Below are 16,888 nucleotides of genomic sequence, written 5' to 3'. Positions count from 1 at the left end.
TCCACAGTAACAACTGCAGTGAATTCAGCCATGCTGTGGCTTTGCTAGGTGGGCATCCAGCCCAAGTGGGCTTTTTGCACACTCTTATCCTACTATAGCTGAGTATCTACATGATTATGGTCCTGGAATACTAAGAAGTCAGAGTGGGTTCTGCAATACAGTTCCATTATCTTTTTTTATGAGATTCATCAGGCAGTGCCTGATTCTCATTAAATCCCTGTATTTCAAAACCTGTATTGCAGGTTTTGATTTCCTTGATACATTTGTATTGACTTCTCAACAGGATTTGAAGTCACTAGGATTATGCAAAGCATTAAAAATTTCACATCCAAACAAACAATTTACTTCATTTTTATTTCCACCCTTGCAGGGTCAAAAGGCATTCTAGGTCTAGACTAGCCAGAGATTTTTATTTATCAGATATATTCATAATTAAGATGGGATGCAGTTAATTTTCCTCAGCAGGCTTTTTTTTGTCTCTGTAGTATGTACATTGTGTGTACTGTATTGTGAAAGAAGACAGACCTGAATATGAATTGTTAAATAAAAACTTTGAAGGTTTAGACAGTCATGTATTGTCCATTCTTGAACTGAATTAACATTTTGCTGTTCTTCATCAATGCATTTCAGAAATGTATGATTATTTCCTTTTGGAAAACTTAAGTATTACCTAAAAGCTCATATCAATATATATCAAATGCAATGTTTCTTAATATATCAGATTTTAAAACTTTATTCTCTTTGGAAATTGGAAAGTGCATGCAGAAACAATTATTTGTATCTTGTTTCTGAGAGCCAGAATCTGTAAATCAGGGTATTTGCAGCTACCTGCATTTTCCTGTGTTTCTTTTCCTTCTACATCTGATACAAAGCTGTCATCACTTCTCTCATTGCTCTTTTTGGGGATGGATTCCAACATGAAATTAAATTCCCTACGTTTTATCTGCTGGAGGAAGGGAAACTTAATTTATAGTGCATTATCTACTCTTCAATGCCTCTACACATGGACACTCTTAGGAGAGTCTGGCCTGACACTTGTTCCCTTCAGGAATGCCCACAAGGAGTTGGGGGAAGTAGGAAAAGCACTTGCAGTCCATCCCCAGGCATGGCTGTGTGCTGCATTCCTCATGTGGATGAATTGTTCAGCTCATCACCTTGAGGTGATCACTGAGGCATGAGGCTGAGAGAAACCAAATTATTCAGGCCTAGAGGGAAGTGAGGGGAATTGTGTGGAAAGTGGAAAAAAGCCATCTCTTATTCTTTGCTTTTTGAAGAGATGTCTGAATATTGGTTTCTATGTTACTTAGTCAATGAATTGCACAAGAGGAGATGTCCATGTGCTCACCTATGGTGCTGAAGAAAACCAAATTTGCAGTAGGTGCAGTTGCAGGGCTGGATGCACTGAAGCTCTGGCATCCTCATGGGCAGGGTAATTTGTGTGATATATGCATGTATGTAATGTATTCAACTGGAAGCATAGGATCAGTGCTGTTTTGGAATTCAGTCTTCACATCTTCATATAATTCTTGCAAGAGGAAGGTCACTATCTCATGATTTGTAACCAAGTTGTGACTGACTGACCCTGGCTGGATGCCAGGTGCCCCCAGAGCTGCTCTGTCACACCTCTCCACCATGGTCTGCACCATGGGCTCCAGGGGAATCTCAGCTCTGGCACCTGGAGCACCTCCTCCCCTTCCTTCTCCACAGAGTAATTTTCTAGCAGCTTCTCACAGAAGCCACCCCTGCAGCCTGGCCATGGAGATCCATTACAGTAGTATACCACAGACATTAAACAAGTTGAGATTAGTTATGCCTAATTATGCTAATCAGTGCTGGCAAATACCACCACATGTTTCTAAAGCAAAAACACAGTTTCCTTGCTGCCCACCCTTTATAAGATTAAGAGCAGATGATTAAGGGAAAAAAGAACCCTTCAGACTAACTGCAAATGAAGCAATGCACAAATGATTGTGTAGCCTAGAAAGTGCTACAAATGCATTAGTGTGGCAGTGCATTCAATCATTATCCTCTCTTGCTGGCACTCAGAGCCCAAGAACAGTGTAGCACTGACCTGATCTTCCTGCTTCCTGACCTGAAATACCTGCAGAATGCCTGCATCACTGCAGATTTACCTCCTGGGGAATTCAGGCTGATGGATTCCAAAGTGTTCCCAGTAACTGCATATGTAAAAATCATTGGGTCAGAGAGTTGGATGGAAAGCTGGAACATCAGAAGAAAAGAGATTACTTCCAGCTTTCCTCCTTGGACAGCAAACTAAGGGAAGCAAATAAAGAATACCTGTGTCAGAACATGGGTTGCCTTTTAGGTTTCTTTTCATTTGATTCATCAAATAAGGTGAGGTTCTCTGTATGAGTCAAAAAAATAGAAAGAGGCTACTTCCCCTCACACCCTCAGAAGAACTCCCATTTACTGGTTGAGAGTTCTGGAGTGAAGGGAGCAAGTCTGCTTCAAAGTTGCTTAAGAAAACTTACTCACTTAAACATTGATAAATGCAGCTGTCTGCTGTTTGTGACTCTGGGTAATAGTCATAAATATTTATATCAAAACCTTCAGAGCATTCTGCCTGTGATGCCCCCAGGCAGTAGCAAACATCATTTTGGATGTTGACAAGCAGGATTTGTGTGTTCAGTGTCAGCTTGAGCTGAGCATGTGCCTGTCTCTTCCAAGGACTCTTCCTGGGCACCAGCTTCAGTCTTGTTTCACCACACATGGCTGTGATGCTGAATTGAGGTCTCTGCATTTAGGACATTTAGCAATAACTACTGAAATTGTAGGCCCAACTACTTACCACAGTGAGCAAAACTAGGAAAGGCCTTATATCATATCAAATAAAGGGGAAGGCTTTGAAAAAACTTTTTCTCAAAGTCATGTTTTCTTGGAGTAATTCTGGCATAAGGTTTTGGGTGTCTATTTTAGAAGTGACCTTTGTTGACTCTCCTCTTCTTATTCAGTGTTCTTAACAGAGGACAAAGCCAACTCTGTGTTAAAAAGATACCCAAGAGCCAACACGTTTCTGGAAGAAATAAAGCAAGGTGACATAGAACATGAATGCAGAGAAGAAATCTGTAGCTATGAAGAAGCAAGAGAAGCTTTTGAAAATGAGGAAAAAACGGTATGTTTTGCTATGTATGTAAAGATGGGTGAGGTGTATTTGCACTAAACTTATGGGTGTGCTGAGTGCTTGCATGTTTTCCAACATTTCATTAGATTTGGTTTTTGCACAGGGAAATTGTACTGGCAAGGCCAGTGATTTAGTGGCCAGAGTGGCACAGGGAACCTTGCAGATTTCTTCTGAAATTTACAGAGGTGACACATTCCACTCTTCAATGACTGAGCTCTGCATCAAAAAATAAGTGTATTAAGGCATACTGGACATTTTAAGTTCTTGGCATCTTTTTGTTGGTGTTGGTGTGTATCACACATAGCTGAGGAGATTGCTAAGGCTGGCATGAGAATTTTCTGGTATATTAAAATGAAGTTGTAGGACACGTGGTTTCCCTTCAAAGCTGCTTCTTTCTGAAGCTCTGAAGTGCCTGCACACACGTGTTTTTACCTCCCAAACTTGACTTTGCATGACTGTTCCTAATGATAGCTCATTGTGTAATTAAAAATAATGTGTACAATGAGCCAACTTGTATAAAACTCTAACACAATATCACTGCTGCTTTTTGTTCCAGTCACTACAGAAAACATAACCTAAACATGTTGTCTCTCAGCTTCTCTCTCCCATTCAGGAACATTTTATGATATGGTAACTAGAATTTCCCTTGCAGAGGTATTTGGGAAGTAGTTAAATAGAAATAATTACATTTATTTTCTGCCACAAGTGTTGAAGGAGCTTTCAATAAGGTCCTGATCCTTTATCCATTTCCACTACTGTATCCTTTTTCCCTGGCTGCTCTATTCTGCTGTGGGGAGTTGCTAATGGGTCAGGCTCTGCTAATGTGCAGTGGTGCCTGACCAGCCTCATGTACTTGGGCTTATTTAGTGCATTGTCCCCCAGCAGTATCCATCCACACAGCCACTTAGTAATACTTAACATCTGTGTCCCAGGGGAAGGGAATGGCTGCAGTACACTGGGAACATGAGCTAGTGTATGCAGAGAAACACAGGATCAAAGCTTTCATAGTGTAGATAGACTGGAATTCAAATAGGGGCTGTAGCTTATTTATCTCATGATAACTTTTTGTCTAATCTCTATATTTTTTATCTTGTCCACTTGCTTCTTTGTTTTTCTCGAATCTTCTGGGCAGGTCTGCAACATGCAGATTTGTAATATTAAAAGAATATCAAGGAGTTCCCTCAAGATAGTTTTGGTGCATGAGTTTTTAATTAGCATTGTGTATGTCAAGTGTGCATACATGTCATTCAGTATTTTCAAGACAGGCTTGGGGATTTTGACAGATTCCAAATTACTATTTGAAACTATAAAGTTAGTTATAAAGATAAAACTGTTATGTTAGGCTAGAGCCAACAGGGAAGAATTTTCAGGACTTTGTGGGTAAAACAGGATATGAAATTATTTATTGACAAATGTAATACATGTGTAGGAATTGGGGACATTCATTTTAATAGGTGATTGTCTCTGAAAAGAATTTGGGAATGAGATCTGGATTTCAATCTTTGAAGACTTCAGTTTAATGCTGAGCAGTTAAACAAAGCCAAAACAAAGAACCCTGAGTTCTAAGAATCTGAAATAAACGAACAGGGATCAAAATAAAGAGTTTACCCACATCTTGAGTGTGTACAACTCTCATCTCCCTGTCTCTTTAAAAGTGAATTAGGTGAGGAAGCACCAGAGAAGTGTGACAATTAATCAAAGATATGGAAAGACTTGTGTAACAGCAATAGATCATAAACTAATTGAATCAGGGGATATGTGATGATGTCTGTGAGATGAAGGCTGAGCTGAGGTCAGTCATTTGCCATCCTTCTGATAGCAGAGCTAAGAGGGCCTCAAAGGAAACTGGAAAGGTGCAGGTTCAAAGCAAATAGAAGTCTCTCCTCACCACAGCTAATGGAGCTGTGGACTGCCTTGCCACAGGATGTCTCAGATCCTAAAAGCTTGCACAGGCTCAGAGAACAGTGATGTAAATGAAGGGAAGTCAAATCAGTCTGGAACCATTAATTAAAAGGAATCAACGTTGGCTAATGGAAGTTCTTAAGGTACAAATATGGGAAATCTGGGAGAGTAACTCCCAGCAGCAGCACAGTAGCCTGCCTGTGTTTGAACTCTTTCAGCAGTCTCTAATGATTACTGTCAGAAGTTAACAGATAAGGTGAGCCCTAGGTGTGACCTTGTAAAGCTGTTTATTGTGGTGCTTCTAGCCTGCAGGCAGTGCTGCATGTGGTCACTGGTCAGGTGTCAGAGGCTGTTGGGAGGCTAAAAGATTTATTCAGAGGTTACTATGCTAAGTGTCTGAGTGTGATTGTAGCACTGATATTAATTTAATTTCCATTAACTCATTTTTTTTTAAATTAAACTGCATGAAGATTTTAAAGCTGGAAGTCACAGATTTTTGTTCCTCTTGCAAATTTCCAGTGAATTTTAAATATTGCAGAAAATTGCCAAGTTCTCTTTGTTGCTTTATTCAAGCAAAACAAACAAACGACTGCTAAAAATCTTAGTAAGCAGCTCAAAACTTGTCAACACCAGATCTAAAATTATATGATCAAGTAAGACTTCCATGTTGCTCTGTGTGTAATTATGGATGTTGGATAAATTCTCATACAAGAAGATGTGGATCTTTTCCTGCTACTTGAAACTGGGGGCAGACCAGAAGGGAAGAGTGTAGCAGGTGCACTCACTTGCCCTCACTGCTCTGTTCTCTCCCTCTGCCTGGTGAATGCCAAGCAGTCCTCTGACTGGCTTGTTATCAGTCCACCTTAAAAACAAGTCAGGCAATTGACAAAGAATCATTTGAGGATGACAATGCTGCCAGCTGTAGTAAAGGCCTCCCCTGAAATTCTCAAGAGAGTGTGAGTCTTGACTTCCTTGTGGATCCCTTATTTGATTCAGCATTCAGATCCAGCTAACTGATACTGACTCTGTTCTGAGAAGTATTACAAATGAAAGGGAAACAGAATTCTGGAAAATTTTGTTGTAACTGCCTTTGGGATGCCTGTGAGAATTCCTTTTCATTATTTCAAACTGGATTTGCCAAAGCACTAAGGTACATTCAGAAAAATAGTTCTTGGCAGAATACATGTTAGATGATTTCTAAGTATTTTCCCTTGCAGTTATCTGATTCTGTGGCCTGCTTAAGTTTTTCAGCCTTATAAGGCTTTTACACCTGGTATTCCCAGTTGTACAGCACTCAGGGATAAATGATTACTGAAGTGCCCTTTTCAGTAATCACAAGTTAGTAATTTTGTCAGGCAGAAAGTCCTTTCTGTTGTTAGTTAAAGAGACCAACAGTTGTGGGAGGGATGTTTGTGCTGGGAGTTTTCCAGCTTACAAATTACTCTTTAACTTTCTGTATGAATTTTACAGATACTTTGTAAATTTTCAGTCTTCCCCCTCTTAGTCTTTTTCAAGCACTAGTTCTTTTACAGACAGCAGTTTGTACAAGTCCTCACACTGTGTAAGCTTACCTAAGTTGTCTGTGGCTTTGTGAGGCAGGATTTGACTCTGACCAGGTGTCTTGTCCTCCTCCTGCACCATCCCTTTACTCTGCAGTGTAGCTGTGGGTGGCAGAGCAGAGGGAGAGCTTGGCAGCTGTGCAGCTCAGACCTGAAGGATGCATTTCCTGCAGTTCCTGTCAGTTGTGGCAGTCTGGGGCTAAAAGTCTTTGTGCTTCTCTCAGAGAGCTGTCAAAAATGCAGGCTGGGAACCCAGGATCTAGTATGCTAACAAGGTTATTTCTTGTGGGGTTTTATGGAGTTGTTTTTTTGGTTGGTTGTTTTTTTCTTTTCCCATTAAGAACATAGACTTTTTTTTTTTTTTAATGACTAAGTAAATGTTTCTTTCTTAGTGTTTTTCACCTGTGTGCAGAACTGTATTCCTCTGTCTATGTAAGATAGTGTTAGACCTAAAGTAATTTCTGACCAGGGAGTGGGGAATGTCTAAACTGTCTTGAGTTTTCTTTTCCTTGCATGTAAATGAAAAAGGACATGAAGCTACTTTAATCCTTAAGGCAGTTTACACTCTTTTAGCTCTTTATGCATTTGTCTGCTCACATCACCAAGTCAAACATGCCCAAGCATCACACCCTGTGTTCTGCTCTAAGTGCCTGCCACTCTGGGAGAACAGAACAGGTTTTCTGCTGCTTTGCTGAGTAGAAGTAATGTGCAAACAATATGCAAAGACCAGTCACTATTTAATATCCTTCTAGTGGAGAAGATGCATTTCCTCTGCAGTCTGCAACACATAATAGATTGTTAGGGGAGAAATGTAATTTCTTCTTTTTCATCAAAACTACCTTTCTTCTCCAAAGAGTCTTTAAAATGACATATCCTTGCACTGTATATGTAATGACTTTCAGTAAATCTTTGGTCTTAAAAGCAAACATTTTACAATTTTATTTCTTTGCTGCCATTGAGGCCACAGAAGAGTGATGTGGGAAGTTTGGTCCCAGTACATACAGCAGGATTTCATAATCCTAATTAATCCTTTTCTGTTTTTTCAGTTAACAATATATTATTTAGTCCACTAAGAAATCTAGTTATCTGTATTCTTACCAGATGCAAAAGTAATAGGTATTCTTAATTGCCTGGTGGTCTGGTGGACAGAGGGTGAGGTGTTTGGTTCTGCCAGGTTTTATCATGCAGAGATCTCAGAAGCCTTCAGTTGTGCAGCTGATAGCATTTTTCAGTGTTAGTTCCCCCCAAAATACATTTTTCTGAACTCAGAACTGTTGGTTTGGGGTTCACCTTGTGGAACACATGTCAAGGAGGGTTCTTGTAGAGAAGTATTTAGAGTCCATCTTTCCAGTCTTTCTTGCTTTGTTTGAGGCCAATGCCTCCTGACACAGCTTAGATGATTTGGACCTGGGTTCACATCAGAGGGGCATTGTGACAATCTGCTTGTGGTGTCAAGCCTTAACATTTAGGGAAAATGCCTGATCCTGGATTGGTGTAGGAGTTGATATTGTTTTGGTTTTTGAATTCGCACATAGACATAAGAACAACTGAATTTATCTTTGGAAAGGAAAATTTACAGGAGAATCAATTGTTCCATGTACATGGCATTGCTCTTAACCAGAGTAAATCCTGATCCAGAAGTGTTGATAGTGTGTGTTTAGCCCATGGTGCCCTGGTGCTGCCTTTGCACAGGGAAAGCTTGACCTCCATGCTAGAGGGATTGTGCTGCTCCTGGACTCAGGCTGCCTCTGGGGTGGCATTTTCTGTTTAATGCTCATCATGTGGCATCAGGCCTGAGCTAAAAAAAATGATGAATCTGATTTGTCTGTGCACAAAGTCAGTCTGCAACCTAAATACATCATTTACTAGTAGCTGAGCAATTACAATTTCAATTCTACCTGGTGACTATTTTATAAATAGTTGCCTGAAATGTGTGCTGTCATTTAAAATTAATGTGATGCTGGCAGGAGGATGAGGGGGTCAAGTCTGTGCATATTTAAAGAAAACTAGAGTTCAGAGATCCTGGCATGGACTGGGGGGTGTCATTAATTACAGGTTTTTGGGGTTTGGGTTTTTAATTATGCTATAAAATAGTAAAATATTCTAAATTATGATTATAAAACTCGGTGGAAGTATTTCATAGTAGGAGAGACATTACAGGTGAGGATGGCTACTCTTTTGAGGCAGGGTATGCTTTTCTTTTGTGCTGTTTCTTCACAGCATTCACTGCAGAAGAAATGTGATGGCAACACAATATTTGTGCTCCCATTTGCTTATATTAATATAGCAAAGAGGACTTTCAAGTATTGGTGAACCCCTTGATCTTTGTTTTTGCTTGTTCATATTTTCACTTTATGTTCCATTTATCTGTAGCTCTGTTGTCAAGGTTTCTAAAATATAATAACCTGTGTAATAGTCTCACAGTTATGGGGCTATTTTTAACTGTAAACAGAGGATCTGGATCAAGTCAAACTAAGCTGACAGTGATTTCTGTATGAGCCAGAGGGTGGAGCATGTCTAAATTATGATAAGACAGTGCAGCATGGTTGTGCTTAGCCAGAAAGGTCTGTCACTGTGAGCTAGTGTTTTTGTGTCAAATTATACTAGTGTATTATTTCAATTTTAAAACAAACAAACCCTAAACTTGTGTCTTGAGTAGTGCAGACAGATTCTGATCCACCAGATGGCTGATGTGCCTGCTGGTTAGGCAGGGAATTTTGAGATATGTTTTTTCCTAGTTTGTTTTGTGGTTTGGTTTTTTTCTTTTCTAAGTATATTATTGCTTAGTCCTGTCTCTGCTGCATGTTTGTAAACATGGAGTGCAGATATAAGAATGTTAAAAGTGGTGGAGTTTGTTTACAAAACCAAATTCCTTTTGTATCACTAATCACATAAGAAGAAAAATTGAAAGTTTCTGTGTGCTTATCCATGCCAGTTCTTATTTTAATCATCAATATTTGAAATGCCTTTGGTTTTGTCCTCATTCTTTAAAACAACTTGCTTACATTGCTTGTTTTTTTATTAACTGTGTTATAGTTTCTGACATGTTGTGTCTTGCTCTTCTAGAAAGAGTTCTGGAAAGTCTACAAAAACGGACTCCAGGGAGAAAGTAACACAGGACATAGCTGGTATTCATTTTACCTTGCATTTCCATTAATCATTGGCCTTTTTGTTATCCTCATTGTGGTTTTTGTCATCTGGAGATGCCTGTTCAAAAAGAAAATGCGCAGGCAGTCGGTGTACGCCGCGCACAGGGGAGCCCCCGCAGCGCTGGGCGACGGAGCCGACGGCCGAGGGCCCCGCCCGCCGCCTCTCAGCATTGTTCATTCCCCGCAGGAGGAAATGTACGAAGTCACTGGGCTCTCTCCTGGAGGTCTGAGCTATTCGGATGCACGGTCAGACTCAATATCCACAAGGCTCTCAAACTGTGATCCTCCTCCTTCCTATGAGGAAGCCACTGGGGAAATCAGTGTGAGAAGAATCGAAACTGAGCAGCATTTAGATCCACCCCCACAGTACGAAGACATTGTGAACTCCAGTTCAGCCAGTGCCATTGCACTGACCCCCATTGTCACCAGTACTAAGTAAAACAAGAAGAATGCCATGGACCTTTTAAAAATCATTAATCATTTTGTAGCACTTTATCTTGGCTTATTATGCATTTCTGTAATTTAACGGACTTGTATACGATGAATTTCACCTTTTTTAGGTTCACTCGTTCTTTGGGTTTGGGATTTTTTTTCCCCTATCGAATGTCTTAAAAGATAAGGAATCTGTATTGAGAGTGTAGTGCAGATACAGATGTGGTGCTCTGTCATACTTCTCAAAAGTACCTCTGTTTTGAAGGATGTCACTTGTTTTATTCCAAGCACTGTCCACATTCCCCACAAAATTTGTGGGATCTCCCTCTCCTTTCTTACTGCAGACTGTCAGAATTCCCTGCAATAGGGAATCCTTAAGCAACCTTTTAATAGTTATTTACACTAGAGGGGACTGATTTTGCAGTATTGCCTCTTGTCTGGTTTGTTCCTTTTTCTCACCTCGGTTTTTGTTACATGCTGGACCCTCTCCTGGCCTTCAGGAGGCTGGGAGCCTTTGTCTTCAAACCAGCATCTCATGTAGGGAATGCTGGTGTAAGAGCAATAATTCCAGAGTCCTAGCAGAAGAGGTGTGTTCTAAAGCTTTTGCTATTACAGCTCAAAATTCTTAGAATTTTGTCAGCTTAGAAGCTGACAATTCAAGACACTAATTGGTGAATTTAATGGTGTAAGTTTTTGTCTGTATTCTGCCTTTCCTGTTTTCCTATCTGGTTTTACTTTTGTATTCTAGAGGTGAGAAGTGTGCATATGTTAACTTCAGAACTTGAAAGTTCATGCAGCAGTAATAGTGAAGTACTCAAGAGTGGATAAAATCCTGATCATTGACTTCCTACTGTGATTTTCACTGGGACCAGTATGTAATCTATGAGCACATACACCCAAAGGCATTACTTTCCTTTGTAAAAGGAGAAAAAGGAAAGAAGTTCAGTGTCTGTGACTTCCTTATTTCCCCAAATATGAAAACCTTCCTCGAGGTTTTGCCAGCTATAAACCCTTTCCTCAAGTTCTGATACTCCCTTGCCTACTGACATGTACCTTGTGTACACCTTTTACTGGTGCCTGTGTAAATTCTTTTCAGAGAATATAAATATCTTTTTTCAACAACTAATAAATTTATTGCTTATCCATTCAATCAAGGAATTCTAAGAACATGCAGGCATAACCCCAAGCATTAGTGTGGAGTGACTTTTTGAGGCTGAAGAGATGGATGCAAGTTACATACAGGCTTGTACAGAATTTCATCCACTTGGTTTAGGTGGTACAAATTCTAGTGTGGTGATTCTTCTTTTTACCTCTTCTTTACAGGTCGATTTAAAAGTTAATTGCTCAGTTTAATTTCTTAGTAGTAAGTTTCAGTTTTCTTTCTTCCTACACCAAGTAGAATGGCATTAGCTTAGTACTGTTCTGTGTTCTACTAATCAATTAACACCAATTGAAATGTGTTGAGCCCTAAATTATGTTATGTTGGCTTTCTCACAGCAGAAACCCAAACTGTCTTGTTTCAAACACCCCAGATGAAATGCCAGTGCCATCTGTTTGAAATTACTCTTAATGCCCCTCTCATGGGGGCTTGGCCCAACTGTTCCCAAAGGATTTTTGTGAAGAGTCTGGAAGGAAGTGGATGGTTATAGATGGATGTGTAAATGTTCATAAGAATATGATCTAACCTATTGACAAGTGCAGTCAGGAGTTCTCATTTTAGGCAAAGAGTAGGTTGCTTTGTTGCCTGCTGGGGATCTTCATCTGCTAAGGCAAGTTTTATTGGAGATGAACTCCTGGCCAAACTCCTGACTCCATTGTCAAAACTATAATTTGTATTTATATTCATTATATATAATACATATATTAAGATGAGTAGATAATACAGTATATTTTGGACACTTGTAGTAAAAATTGCCTGGGTTTTGTTTGTGGACTGTCAGACCTTTTCTTTTGAAGTGGTTTTAGCTCTTGTGAATCCTGAATTGCCACTTGTGGAAGTTAAAGCTCCTTTCAAACCGAGCAAGAGTTAATAAATGAACTGCTTTAGGCAGATTCAGCAGAACAAAGTGCCTCATCCCAGCATGCAGGAACCACCTCAGGGAGAGCTGGTACTTCAGTGTCTGTGCCATATTGGCACCTCCTGTGCCTGCCAGCACAGATAGGAGTTTTAGCAGTAACTTCCTTGTCAGGATATAGGACTTCCCTGTAGGAAATGCATGGAGATCACCCATGTTGCATTAGGTTGTTTAGCAGCTGTCATCCCTGAACTTGGGCAGTCTGCTCTAGTAGTTTAGAGATGAGCTGGATTTTCCCTTCTTTCTGTGTTTTCTTTACTCTGTATGCCACTGCCACTTTTGAAGGGTTTGTGGTTCCTAAGTTGAGTATGTTACTTTATCCTGTTACTGTGTCCTGTAGATACTTTTATGTGCAATCCAAAATTGATGCTTGCCATTCCAAAAAAAGTCACAACCAAAAACTTAGTGATCTATGAGTTGAATTAATTGGACAATGCCTTTTCCATGAGTATGTGAGTCTGAAAGCCATTGTGGGCTATAAATTTATGTCTTGGTGAATAAATTTAATATTTAAACAAAACCTGTGTGGGACAGTTGTGCAAATGCATTTCCTCTAAAACATGAACAGTTTTCTCCATGTTGGAATAGCATCAACTCACAAATTGTTTGTTCTGTTTTGTGAAATGTGGGAAAATAGCTTAGTTTTGTGGTTGGCTTTTCTAACCTGATTGAAAAATAAAATTTTATTTGTACTGAGGTTTTTTACACCTTTTTTTTTTCTTTTTGTTTTACCTATCCTGTAATTGCATTGTCATGCAATAAATATCAATTTATAGTCGTACCTCTCTAAGGTTTTGCAGCTCTGAATGCAGTGCTGTCTTGACTGATGACATGAATAGTCAGGATACTGCCTTTCCCACTTCTGAATGTAACATTGAATTTCACCTTGTATTGGGACTGAAATGATTTAGCTACTAAACTAACTTAAAGGTGGCACTGTTTTAAGAAATTATGGAAATTAATGATTTGCTTAGATGATATTAACATAAGTGAAGGTTGTTCTCTCTTCACTGGATGTAAATAACCTCTGATTACAGTATTGTATATTTTAAAGGGGTTTGGTTTACATTAAATTATCCTATTTAAGCATTTTTGCCTATGTTTATAGAAAATTTTTTGTAACATTTGTTTTTCAATATGCTAAATAAAAATTTTTAAGATGCCTCTAATGTTTCAAAATATCAATTTTACACAACTACAGTGCGTATTAACTTTGTATATTTAAGTGGTCTTTTAATTTCCATTGTTCTATGGACTTAATCAGTTTCATGAATTAATTTTTTTGATTATATAAAATACAGTTTTAATTTTGTATGTGGGTAGCCAATTCTATTGTTTTAAAATTCAGGCTCAATTTTTATCAGAGTTATGAATTTGTATTATTTCCATTTATTTTTTAGAAAAAGCATTTAACACTGAGATGAGCTCATTTGCTTAGAGTCTGGTGTTAATAACACCAAGGTTTGGTTCAATCCCTGTATGAGCTGTTCACTTAAGAGTTGGACTTGATGATCCTTCTTGGTCCCTTCCAACTCAGAGTATTCTGTGATTTGTTGTAGCCACAGCTAAATAAGTCTCAGGCTGAGGGAAAGGAAACTAGCAAAAAATGTTGGAGTTTCAAAGTTCCCTTCAGCCACTTAAAAGTGGTTACAACTTGTCATGTCAGCTCTAGGAATTAACAGAGAGCAAAACCAAACCCAGCCTTGTGTGATGATCCCTGCTGGAAACTGAAGGTCTCTATTTCAGGAAATGTGGTATTTTTGGGGTCCCCCATGGCAGGAAGGAAATGATGAATCTGACTCCATGTTCTTAGAAGGCCAATTTATTATTTTATGTTACTATATTATATTAAAGAATACTACACTAAAACTATACCAAACAATAGAAAAAGGATATTTACAAAAGGCTTAACAAGAGACTAATGAAAAGTCCATGACTCTCTCCAGAGTCCCAACACAGCTGGACTGGGATTGGTCATTAAGTCAAAACAATTCACATACTGGATAAACAATCTCCAACCACATTCCAAAGCAGCAAAACACAGGAGAAGCAAATAAGATAATATTGTTTTCCTTTTTCTCTGAGTCCTCTCAGCTTCCCAGGAGAAGAAATCCTGGTAAAGGGATTTTTCCAGAAAATATGACAATGACAAGGCAACACAAAGTGAGTGTCATCCCTTCCCACTCTGGTAATCAGGATAAAGTGTCCCTGGGATTGTCCAGCAGGGCAGGGTCTGTGGGAGAGGCTGGAGAAGCCCAGGGCGAGGTTTGTGTCAGAGCTGTGAGCTCAAGTGCAGTTTTGTGCTGCTCTTAACAAAAGGACAAAGAAAGGTTCCTGAAGCAGGAAAGGGCAGTGACTCCCCAAGCTGTCAGTGCACAGTGTGGCCCTATGCTCCTCTTGGGAAGCTTTCATTTGTGCAGCCCAGGCCAGCAGCATCCAACCAGGCTGCTGCCCTGGTTTAGGTGGGGCTGCTGTGCACACGCACGTTTGTGTGCTGCCACACATCCATCAGCACAGGCTGAGTGTGCCCATGGCCCAGGCCCTGCAGGCCTGCCTTCCAGCTCTGGGAATGGGGGGATACAGTGCTGGTGTCTATAAAAATCAGATCATTGTGCAGGTTACCAGTGATGCATGCTCATTATTTATTGTTTCTCATGCCCAGAGCACTGTGCTCTGCTGCTCTAAATCACTCTGAGAGGTTTCTTTTTATTTTCTGCATAATGTGAGCTTTGTAAATGTCTCCTAGTGCCACTTGCTGATTTTTAAAAAGAAGGAAAACCATGTTCAGCTGAAAGCACTGAGGTGACATCTATGCTTTTTCATTGCTTGCTGCATGCACATTTGATTGATTTGCTACAGGGTAATTGAACTTTGAATTTTGCCAGAAAGTTGAAGTACACTTTTCTTCTGCAGGGGTATCTCAGTAATTGTATTTTTCATTTGGCAGTGAGTTATTGAGTGCTAAGTAACAAGTCAGTGCAGGAAAGGTCTTACTTCGGCTACCTTGACCATGTCTGTCTATCTGTAGATAGATACAGATATGTCCAGCACATATATTATACAGCATATTATACAGGACTTGCTTACCATTTAGGTCTGTGCAAATGTTTGCTGTAGTATCACATCTGTGTCCTCTTTGTCTGTCCTCTCTGTGTGTATCCTGCAGTAAAGACACACTGACTGCTGTGCTGTTTTCCCCTTTAGAAACAAAGCCTAAGAATCAAAATTACAATTTTCAGTGTGCTCTGCTGTTTCCTTCTCCACTTTAAAGCATTGTACATAACTGTGTGGTTCATAGAGTTAGCTGAGGAGCTTAAAGCAAGAAGGAAACAAGTATTTAAAAAATTCATTTTGTTACTGCCAGCAATGAAATCTCTGCATAAGGACTAATCTGTACCAGATTGTCTCCCTGGCCTTTCCTGTGGTGTGGGATGTGTTTTCCCACACAACAGACCCTGGATCAATTCCATGGGTCAGAGGCTCCCAGTTTGATTTTTCTTTATTTTCTCACTCAGCTCTTGCTGCTGGCAGTGGCCCAGCAGCCGCTCTTGGCTGTGCCCAGGGACTCTGAGTTCTTGGTTTGGTGACACACATCTGTACATAGGTGGCTCTGGGACCCAGGCTTCCCTGCTTTCCCCCTGACCTTGCTGCTCTGCTCCCAGCCAGACCAGGCAGCATTTCAGTGCTGGACAAGGAGCTGAGGGGAGGAGGGACCAGAGGCAGGTGTCACCCTGCTGTGACACACAGTGAGGCACAGCCTCTTCTATCACCTGTGGCCCTTTCCCTACCAGTCTGAATGCAGCCACCCCATGTGGGTTGTTCCCAAGATTAAAACCACTGCAGGCACCATTTCCTGCCAGAGCTTTCTGTGTAAAATGGTCCTGTCAAAGAAAGCAAGGGCGATGGGACCAGCTCAAACATTTTCCCCAGCTAGTACCCCTGAATTCTTAGCACAAGTAGTTTATTTACTATAAGAATTACTATTTTTATTCCTTTCCTTTTGCTTTTGATGTGTCTGCTTTTCTGTTCATGCTTGTATTCTAACCATAGGTTTTTCCTTACACATGGGGAAGGTGACATATACATGTAATCATGAAAAGCTATATGTTTCATTTTTTTTCATTTTTCTGTTTCTGGGTGAGTTCGGGTTTTTTCCTCTTAGCTTGCTGGTTTTTGCATTTTGTTTAATAAAAGTGTGAATTATGATACCTCCTTTTTCTGCTCCCAATAACATCTTTCACATGCTTCTTTAGGAAAGTGCATAACAGTTGATATTTTTATTGTGTAGTTTCTGTAGAAGAAATGTAGCTTTGAAAATAATTTCTCATGTTATTTTCTCTTCAATCATTATTTTCAGCCTTATGAACTCTTACTTGTGGCTTAGTTTCCCTTTTCTTGCCTAATTGTGCTTCCACCCTCATTACCTTCCAGCCTTTCCACACAGGCAGCTTGGCTCCATGAAAACACTACCATCTCCTCCATTGGCAGGAATGCTTAAAAAAGGGGGTTTCTGCTCTGCACATTCCTTTCAGATTTCAGCATTTACTGTTCTGCATAACCCAGCATTGACTTCCTGAAAATTGTTCACAAAATCCTGATCCCAGTGCCAAGCTGTCAGCAAATCCTCAG

General features: G+C 39.9%; 1 protein-coding gene across 2 annotated transcripts in view; it reads left to right on the top strand.

The window, feature by feature from the left end:
• PRRG1 (proline rich and Gla domain 1) overlaps positions 1–13,423 on the top strand; it is a 31,080-nt gene extending 17,657 nt beyond the window's left edge. For both annotated transcript variants that reach the window (XM_077171900.1, XM_077171894.1), the window contains exons 3-4: positions 2,973–3,133; positions 9,670–13,423. In XM_077171900.1, coding sequence (XP_077028015.1) covers positions 2,973–3,133; positions 9,670–10,191 — 683 coding nt within the window. In that variant the 3' untranslated portion in view covers positions 10,192–13,423. The remainder of the gene's footprint in view (positions 1–2,972; positions 3,134–9,669) is intronic.
• The last annotated feature ends 3,465 nt before the right edge of the window (positions 13,424–16,888 follow it).

The sequence above is a fragment of the Agelaius phoeniceus genome, chromosome 2 (assembly GCF_051311805.1).
Source record: "Agelaius phoeniceus isolate bAgePho1 chromosome 2, bAgePho1.hap1, whole genome shotgun sequence".
NCBI lineage: Eukaryota > Metazoa > Chordata > Aves > Passeriformes > Icteridae > Agelaius > Agelaius phoeniceus.
This window is presented reverse-complemented; position numbering and strand designations above follow the sequence as displayed.